Here is an 8,765-nt window from a genome sequence, read left to right as displayed (position 1 = left end):
GATGACAACGCAACACGATCCGTCACCTACACTGCGGTCATAAAAGGAAAGCGATTTATAATCGGCGACGTTTCGGCCCATGGCCCTTCTTCGGGGCACAACTGGATAGGTTCAAGGATAGATTAGCGTGGATTCGTGAGAGTTGGAGACGGGCACTCGTTTACACCACGGGGCCTGGTGAGAATTTAATTTTTAAAAAACCTTTCCCGACTACCAGATTTTAAATAAAATAGGTATATAGTTACATTTTAAGCAGCTACCGAGTAACAGACCGAAACGCTTAACTAATCAAAAAGTATTGCTAATCAAACTAACTTATAATTAAAGTAAAATGTTAACACGGTTCCTGGCACTTTGGATTACTGGTTAAGAGAAATAAAAGCTTTTGTTTTGCCAGGCGAATACATAATTAGGGATGCGTTCGTGGGTCCAATTATCATGTCCATAGGAAGAGAGCGCGAGGAGCTAAGTGGAGCCGTTTCCCGAGCTTCTTGCGTTCCCAGGGACGTCCTCAGACGCCCCCCCCCCCCACGCCCTTCCTCCTGTAGTTATCTTCTGAACATCTGATATGTCAATGTTTATATTTTCGCCATGAATGGGGAAGTCCGCGTGATGAATTCGTTCCCCGGGCCATGCGCCCACGTGCAACTGAACACAAAGGAGCGGTGGCGAGCGCGTTAGTCCGCGTTCACTCATGGTGGGGCGGGATCTTATCGCGATGCGCTCTTGTAAACAATGCAGACCCAACGTGTGCACGCACGCGCGTAGTCTCAACAAGGGGGCACCGTGCCTGCTAGGGACGGTCACATTTCATACCCACAAGTCCCGGACTCAGCAGTTCCTGGGTGGCGAGCCTACGCGCCAGGTTTACCAATTTAAAAGGCAGTCGACCTTGGGAGTAGCAGCACAATCCCGGCTTCGATGGCCCTCTTTTTCTTCAAGGGGAAAGTTTGTGCGTGTGAACAGAATCCAGTAACGCCGCCCAACGCATGAACTACTGCGCTACCACCCCTCGCGTGCAATCGCGTAAACAGAAACTCGGCACGAGTGGGGCGACGTGCACTCACGGCCCGGCCCAGGCCCAGTCTCAACAAGGGGGCACCGTGCCTGCTAGGGACGGTCACATTTCATACCCACAAGTCCCGGACTCAGCAGTTCCTGGGTGGCGAGCCTACGCGCCAGGTTTACCAATTTAAAATGCAGTCGACCTTGGGAGTAGCAGCACAATCCCGGCTTCGATGGCCCTCTTTTTCTTCAAGGGGAAAGTTTGTGCGTGTGAACAGAATCCAGTAACGCCGCCCAACGCATGAACTACTGCGCTACCACCCCTCGCGTGCAATCGCGTAAACAGAAACTCGGCACGAGTGGGGCGACGTGCACTCACGGCCCGGCCCAGGCCCAGCCCCCCCCCCCCCCCCCCCCCCCCCCCAATGGCGATGTCGTGCACGCGTTACACCACACGCACAGTTCAAGGTGCAGTTGACCCGTGCCTTGATAAAACGTGGCCGGCTATAAATTGGGCAACGTTGGAACGGTCACACTTGAACTCCTTGCGCTGGTTGAAACCATGAAAACGACCACACTTTTAATTTTTCTGCACTACTCTGGCCAAGGCGAACGGTTTTTGTTCACGCAAAAGCACGTTTTTGACTGCCACGAATTAATCACCTTTTAACTTTACCTGGTCTCAGCCTCGGGCCACGTCACACGTTTTGGTCGATGGCATAGCCATACACTCGTGTACAGACTTCAAAAGATCAACCCCCCCCCCCCCTTCCCCCCACTGTAGCGTTATGTGGGGACAAGTGCTGTTAGGGCACTTGTCAACACGCATGCAAGATGCCACCAGCACACAGCCACCTTTCACCTCCCCCCAGTGCTACTTTCACACACCCCAGCACGTACTCATTTAAAAAAGGCCCAGTCATCCAAAGGCAAGCCCAGGAACATGGAAATTCCAATGTTTAGAAGACAGGAATCGCAGCCAAAAACGGTGTCACAGGAACAAGTGCAATTAGTGCTTAACCTTGCTCTCCACACTTGGCACACCGAGTCACGGGCACACTGGAGAGGAGTTTGGCAGCGGACAGTTTTATTGAACAGAGCAAGCGGGTGAATTATTATCCATTTCAAACCATGTGGCAACGGGGGTCTCTTTGGCAATAAACCACTATGGGCCACCCAACGCCAAAAGAGCAATTGGGACTGGCAAATCGCACCGCAAGTTCGCTCAGTGGGAAAAATTGTGAATTTTAAACCGTTTGCTCGTCATTGTCGATTTAAGCAGCAGTGTGGATGCACGGGAGAAGTCAGTCGTTTTCAACGGAACAAGTCGAGGGAGGGGGGCAGGAAGTGGCTTCTGGGTTCACCGGGGGCACTCCCCCTCCCTCATGCCGCCTTCTCGTACGTCCTCACACAGACCACGTCGTCCATGGTGCACGTCTGCAACGACACGGGGGAGACGCGTTAACACGTGTTCACACGCACGGGATACCGAAAGACGTGGCTCGCAGACAGGCATCTACGGATGTCAAGCCCAGCAGGCTGGATCGTGGCCTCTTATCTTTAAAAACCCCATTTAGATGAACATCTTGCATTATTTAGGAGATCCTAAAAGCAACAAACCCTTACCATATAGAATTGTAAGGAAGGGGGGTGGGGTTAACTTTTTCTGCAACCTATGCACATGCACGCAATTGCAAAGGCTGTGCCTTTACCGACACACAAGGTGCATGGCCGAGTAGCTTCGACGGCGTTGTGTGCAGACGCTGCCCTCTGCACGTAGCAGACACCAGGCACACGTTTGACGACTATTTACGGAGCACATTAGGTTACCCTTGGCACGAGAAGCTCCAACCGGATTTTCGTTTCAGAGCTATGGCAGGCAGCAGGACATCCAGGAGCCCAGTGGGCCCCAAGTCAGTGAAGTTTCAAATTCAAACCCCTAGGTGATTTGGGGTCAGCCAGGTCCATCTGGGTGGCGGTTTAACGCCAACACCCAGGTTCACTGCCAATAGTCGCAATTGAAAATCGGTAAGCCAGTCCCACATACCGATTCGAAAGTCTGGATTGTGGCAATGCTAAAAAAGTGCCAATTCTTAGCCAGTTGGATGAATTTGTTTGCAAGAATTGGTCAGTTTGCTGGCAAGCCAAAACAAGAAAACACGTGACAATGTAGTTTGGCAGTGCTGGGCCTTTAAAGCCACCACAACATAGCAAGTACATGGGGGGTGAAAATCAATCAGGAATTGGCAACTCCTGAGAATATTTTACATCCAGTTTACCGCACAAATGGATATTTAAGTGTGCCACTTACACCAGATCGCAGCAAAACATTCGATGACAATTTAAGAGCCTGGCTGTACTCCCGTGCAGTTCCCAGCCTAGGTTGGTGTCCTGGGCTGTCTGACACGAGTCTCAAGCTTGCCGAATGACAGAAAAAGGTTGCAATGGTCATGGTCTCGGCGACGTCAGCGCAGACAGTTTATAGGACTGACGACACTGCAGGGACGACCACGTTAGGCAACACACGTCTCAGCCCGTGTGCTTGGCAGGCCCAGAGTTCCCATCCCCCTCCCGCGGGCGAGGGGGGCCTTACCACGACGAGTTTGCCATCCACCACCTCCCGCACGAGGGTCGTCTGCTTGCCGTCCCACTTCTGCACCTGCACCAGCTTCTTCCCGTCCACCGTCAACGTCGTCTGCACAGCGCGCGAGGGCACACAACACCACGTGGTTAGCGGTTGCTACCAAAAACTACAGTGGTCATGGTAAAAAAAAAAAGGTGTAAGGGGTTAGGTCACATAAATATGAAACATGGTCGTTAACCCACCACCCGACATAACCAATTACAGCAAGGCTTGGTCACGTAAACAAAGTGTAAATTAGTTACTACTTTAGCACACCAGTGTGCTAATATTGGTCACGAAAGCATACGTGTTAAACCTCCAGCAGTGTAACACGCAGCGCCCCTTCCCTCCATCCCCCCGGCCAGCCACCCACTCACGTGAACCACCAGAGCCAACTATAGGGGGAAAATAAACCACAGCAACCACCACGCCATTTGAAGCAATCGCACACAATTCATGTCAACTACTCCAAGCACCACACGCCTCAAGAGCCAGCTGGGTTGGTGGCTCATGAAAGCTGCATGGTGGTCGTGCAGTAAATGGGTTTTAAAGGCATCAATGCCGATTAAAAAAATGTAACCTTGGGAGATGTTACACCAGGTCCTCCCAGCTACTTTGCCCCTCCCCCCCTCCCATTTTTTATATTAATCAATTGGGCAAATGTGCCGGCATTAGAGGGCACTTCTAGGAGTGGTCTCAATAGTCAATAAGGATGTTCTGGATGATTACCAAAAATCAATTCGGGCTTACAAAACTGTTGTGTTTCACTCAGGGCTGGCTGCAAAGAAGCCGTCGTCGGGCAAACAAAGGCAAAGTTCAGAACAAAAATCACCTCCAGGACCAAACATTTGGCAAGAATTAAACATGCGTTTGCTCACTTGCAAACTCCAATTGACCAGGTTCGAGTCCAAATGTTGGACAACTTGTCAACATCGATTCATATAGCGAAGGTACGCCGCTTGATAATTAATATAAACAGTGTGCATAAGATGATTAAATAGAGCAATACAAAGGTGTAGTTCTGGTGATAGTTATGACAGGTGGGAGTGTTGGAGAAATTGGGATAGGCCTTGTCGTAGCTGGGGGGCAGGGATTTGTAATAGGACGGGCAAAGGAGAGAGGGTTTTAATGGATGAATGGAATCCGGTTTCGGTGCGGTTACTAGCCACTAGCCACACCATGTTTGTTACATTAAAGTCGTCTTCGCATTAGATCTTTGAGCGTTATATTCTCCCATATGCGACAGCCAGGGCTCCTGCGTAAATCGCCAGACCTTGGGGGTGGGAGCGCGAGACATGTTAAAGCCACCACGGCCACATCCGTGAGAAACCGAGGCAGAGTGGCTGTAGTGTCAGAGTCACTCACGGAAGGTGGGACGAGTTTTTTTCCCTCAATGCTAAAAACGTGTCCAGGCATCAGAGCTTCAACAGGGACAGCCGTAAATTCAGCCTCCGGGCGGGTGCGGAATGATTGCAGGAGTCATTCACCGAGGGGGGGAGGGGGGGGGGGGGTAGTAGCTGCCACGTCATTCCCCCCACCCTTCTAAAAATGGTTCACAGGTTTAATCCTAAAATTGTCATCGACGGTGATAACATCTAGGAGAGTTCTCAGAGCAGTGCAACACTTTGGCGTGCGTTAAAGAATGGCCCACAGCAGCAGCAGAGTGCTACCACGGAGATCCATCGAAGCGACCTTGGCCCACACCGTCCACAGGGCAACGCTTTCCCACCCACACTGCGAGGGCAACGGTCGCCACGTGAAAGGTCACCGCGATGTACAAACCGTCAAGAGCTGCAATTTAGCCGCAATGAGTGCAATCACAAACTAGCAAGTGTGGGTCTCTCGTGCGTGTGCAGTCATTTTTTGCTCGGGCTGAGACTCATCGACGCACTGCACTTGCGCGCCAGTATTTAAAAAAGAAAAACATTACCGGTGGCCAACACAAGTTCTTAAGCATTGCCAGTGACCAGAGCCACCCAGCAGCACCACCACGCGATCCTCCCCTGCTCCTCCTCACCTTGCATTTCCTGTCGTCCGCGGTGACCTCGTCGAACTCCTCTCCCAGCTTGCCCGTGATCTTGGTGTTCTTGAAGGTGCTGTGCGACTCCACAGTCACCTTGTCCCCGTCGATGCTGATCACGGCCGTGGGCTTGGTCACGCCGCCGATCTTTCTGGTGGCGAAGCTCACGTCTGGAGAGGGGGGTGGGTGGGGAGCGATGTTAGCAAACACGTATAAAGGGTTAAAAGGTGCAGCCCCGCAATTACGCGCGCACCACTACTGGGAGACTGCACACGCGGGAGATCTGAAGGTCGCCTGATGGAGGGCAGCTTTGGCAAGTCGTAGTATCGTCAGCAGACAGGAAAGAGTTCTGGAACCTCCTTTGCAAGCTTTACAGTAGTCTCTGGATTATAAAGACGCTCCGGAAAAGCCACAAACCCCAGACCTAAAACTAATGCTCGGTGTCCCTAAAGTTATGCATACATACCAAACGAAAATACTTTATCCGGGTCGGTGACCCGGATGTTACAGGTTTAGCACCCGGCACACCACATCCAGTATATGCCCTACCATGGGCCATCTCCGCCAGTCTTACCGACGATGCATGGCAAAATTAAAGTCCTGCTCTATTAAAAAAGGCAGTTAGTTTACAACTTTTAAAAAAGTCATCGTGATCTGGGAGGGGGTCACGATAGTGCTCCCCCCCTTTCACACCACATCCAGTGGATACCTCCCAATAGCTAAGGCTGCCAAGGTCATACACGCCACCTACAAACAAACCAGGTCATCGGCGAACCAGGGGAAAAAAAAAACTGCGAGAAACCCCAGTCAAGCGTGGCCGGTTGCAGTTTCCGAGTTACACACGAGGAAGTCTGTTCTAGGAAAAAAAAATATAAATCGCATTGGGCCGTGACTTTTAACTTTCACTAACGACGAAAGTCAAAACGTGGCAGTTGCGCTTAAGGGTGGCGAACTCGGGTGCTAAAATAAGCGTTACGACAACAACGTGGCGGGTGCGCTCGAGTGGGCCCTTTCAAGGGCTCTCGAACGGTTAAAATAAAATAAATAAATGAGAGTCCTCATGTGAAGGACGACTTGTGAAGCCGTCTCGGTACAACGGGGAGGGGCGCCTGGGAAGCGCACGCACAGCAGAGGCAACGGGCCAAGGCAGAACGAGGAGTTGACAGAACAGACATCGATAGAGGGGAGGGGTTAGAATGCGGACCGCGTGAACAGAGTGAAATGACATGCGGAATCTACAACGCGCGGACCGACAGACGTGGACGGACCCACGCCAGCGCCTTCTTCAGTGCAAGGCCCGCGGGCCAATTGCGGCCCCGAGTGCGGTGCACGACAAAAGTGAACACCCCCAGCGTGCCGTCAAACCCCAACGGTGTCAAGGCGTGTGGCGGCCCTCGCACGGACGTCTCAACGGCGGACGTGCCCGCCCCCCCCCCCCCCACAACCACCACTCTGAAATGTGTGTAGAACACCGATCTGGATATTGCGGACAGACAGGACGCGACAGCTGTGAACGCATAACATAATACCTGGGGACGAGACAGACACCGAAGATACACGGGGATCGGTACAAAGCGAAAAGGAGAGACACGGGGAAGGGGAGGGATCTACACGGAGACGGGCAACTCAGAATCCGAGACACGCAGCGACAGCCGCATGGCTGAAGCCAGACGGGGACAGCGGCGCGCACCCACAGGGGAGAGCGGGGGGGGGGGGCTCACGCGTGGATGCCGCCGCAGCCGGCCACGTGTTGCGCTTCAAGCGCGTGCGTGGTGCCGTGGCCGCGCCTTACCGAGCTTCTTCATGTACTCGTCGAAGTTCTTGCTGTCCTTGAGATCCCACGTGCCGACGAGAGCCGAGTCCGCCATTCTGACTTTAGTGATTCGATCGGTGTGGGGTTGGCGGAATGAATACGCGACAACAGAGAGCACTGAAGAGAAGCTGGGCTATGCGTGGCGCGCACGCGGGTTTATATAGGGCGGAGCGGTCCCCCCACTTCTCCCTCCCCCTCACCTCTCCCTCCCCCCCACCTCTCCCTCCCCTCCCCTCCCCCCACCTCTCCCTCCCATCCCGCTCCCACCCACGGGTCGTGCCCTGCCCCCCTATCCCCCTCCATCTCCCATTCCACGTGCTCCGATCCTTTGGCACGGAACGATTTGACTGCTCACAGCCAGCGCCAGCCACTCCCGCGAATTTCATGAATTTCAAATGGCTTGGACGGCTTGGAGCCAAGATATCGATTGATGAATCAATAATCGTGTCGTCGCATCGTTCGTGGTGTCAGTCTGATAGGTGCAGCATTGTCCGTATTGTTTGCTCAGTCTCATTTTGTCCGTATCTTACGCGCGCTGCTCTCTCGTTCCTCGTCGTTCGTCTCGCTCCTTCCAACTTAAAGACGATTCGCGTGAAAGGTAATTCACCGATTATGCGCGCGCACGCATCGACGCACGATCCATCAATGCGTACGGATCGATGTTTAATCAATCAATGATCGACGCGCCACCGCTCCCCCCACCTTCATCATTGGGGCCTCACCACCTGCAGCTGCCACTGATGACGACGGTGATCAGTGCCACGTGCAGCCACGCAGGCGGAGTGGATTGGGAGTGAAGGGAACGCGCACAAAATGTATTTGTCAGCATCGCCCACCAGTGTTGGATGAAGCGAGTGCGGGGCCTGTAGCAAATGTTACAAAGGGGCCCTAAATTAAAAAAACACAAATATTTAAACATACATTTTGAACTTGCACAGGAAAGTAATTGTATTTTTTCAGTTGCTATACAGCCAGATAATACGACAAATCGCTAACCTTAAACACCCATTCGTTCATAAAAGTTGAAGGCGGTATAGTACTATAGTAATAGAGCAAGTGCACAATCACTGAACCGGAATTGATAGCTTGAAAGCATTTCGCTCGGGGCCCTTGAAAGTGGTGGGCCCGTAGCTACATAAGTAGCTACATATGTAGCTACATATGTAGCTACACAAGTAGCTACATATGTAGCTACATATGTAGCTACTTGTGCTACGAGGATGATCAAGCACTGTCGCCCACCCGGCCACCACCACCGCACCGGCTGCACATCCTCGGCTCACGCAGAGATTTGGTGGCTCGAC

At 52.5% G+C, this 8,765-nt stretch overlaps 1 protein-coding gene across 1 annotated transcript; it reads right to left on the bottom strand.

The window, feature by feature from the left end:
- Positions 1 to 2,075: 2,075 nt before the first annotated feature.
- Positions 2,076 to 7,601, bottom strand: LOC116945143 (fatty acid-binding protein, heart-like). The gene is made up of 4 exons (XM_032959312.2): positions 7,441 to 7,601; positions 5,646 to 5,818; positions 3,599 to 3,700; positions 2,076 to 2,442 (listed from the first exon to the last, which is right to left on the bottom strand). The coding sequence occupies exons 1-4, from the start codon at positions 7,514 to 7,516 to the stop codon at positions 2,389 to 2,391; spliced, it is 405 nt and encodes a 134-aa protein (XP_032815203.1). The 5' UTR covers positions 7,517 to 7,601; the 3' UTR covers positions 2,076 to 2,388.
- Between the last annotated feature and the right edge of the window lie 1,164 nt (positions 7,602 to 8,765).

The sequence above is a fragment of the Petromyzon marinus genome, chromosome 23, assembly GCF_048934315.1.
Source record: "Petromyzon marinus isolate PM22_M1 ecotype Great Lakes invasive population chromosome 23, UKy_Petmar_22M1.pri1.0, whole genome shotgun sequence".
Taxonomy (NCBI): Eukaryota; Metazoa; Chordata; class Hyperoartia; order Petromyzontiformes; family Petromyzontidae; genus Petromyzon; species Petromyzon marinus.
This window is presented reverse-complemented; position numbering and strand designations above follow the sequence as displayed.

Bases quoted from the DNA above. Each gene is read 5' to 3' on its own strand.
- LOC116945143 (XM_032959312.2), bottom strand. From the start codon at position 7,516: ATGGCGGACTCGGCTCTCGTCGGCACGTGGGATCTCAAGGACAGCAAG. The intron at 3,701-5,645 runs GTGAGGAGGAGC...CGCGCTGTGCAG, and splicing joins CGGACGACAGGAAATGCAAG to ACGACGTTGACGGTGGACGG. The intron at 2,443-3,598 runs GTAAGGCCCCCC...GTGTCGTTGCAG, and splicing joins TGGATGGCAAACTCGTCGTG to ACGTGCACCATGGACGACGT.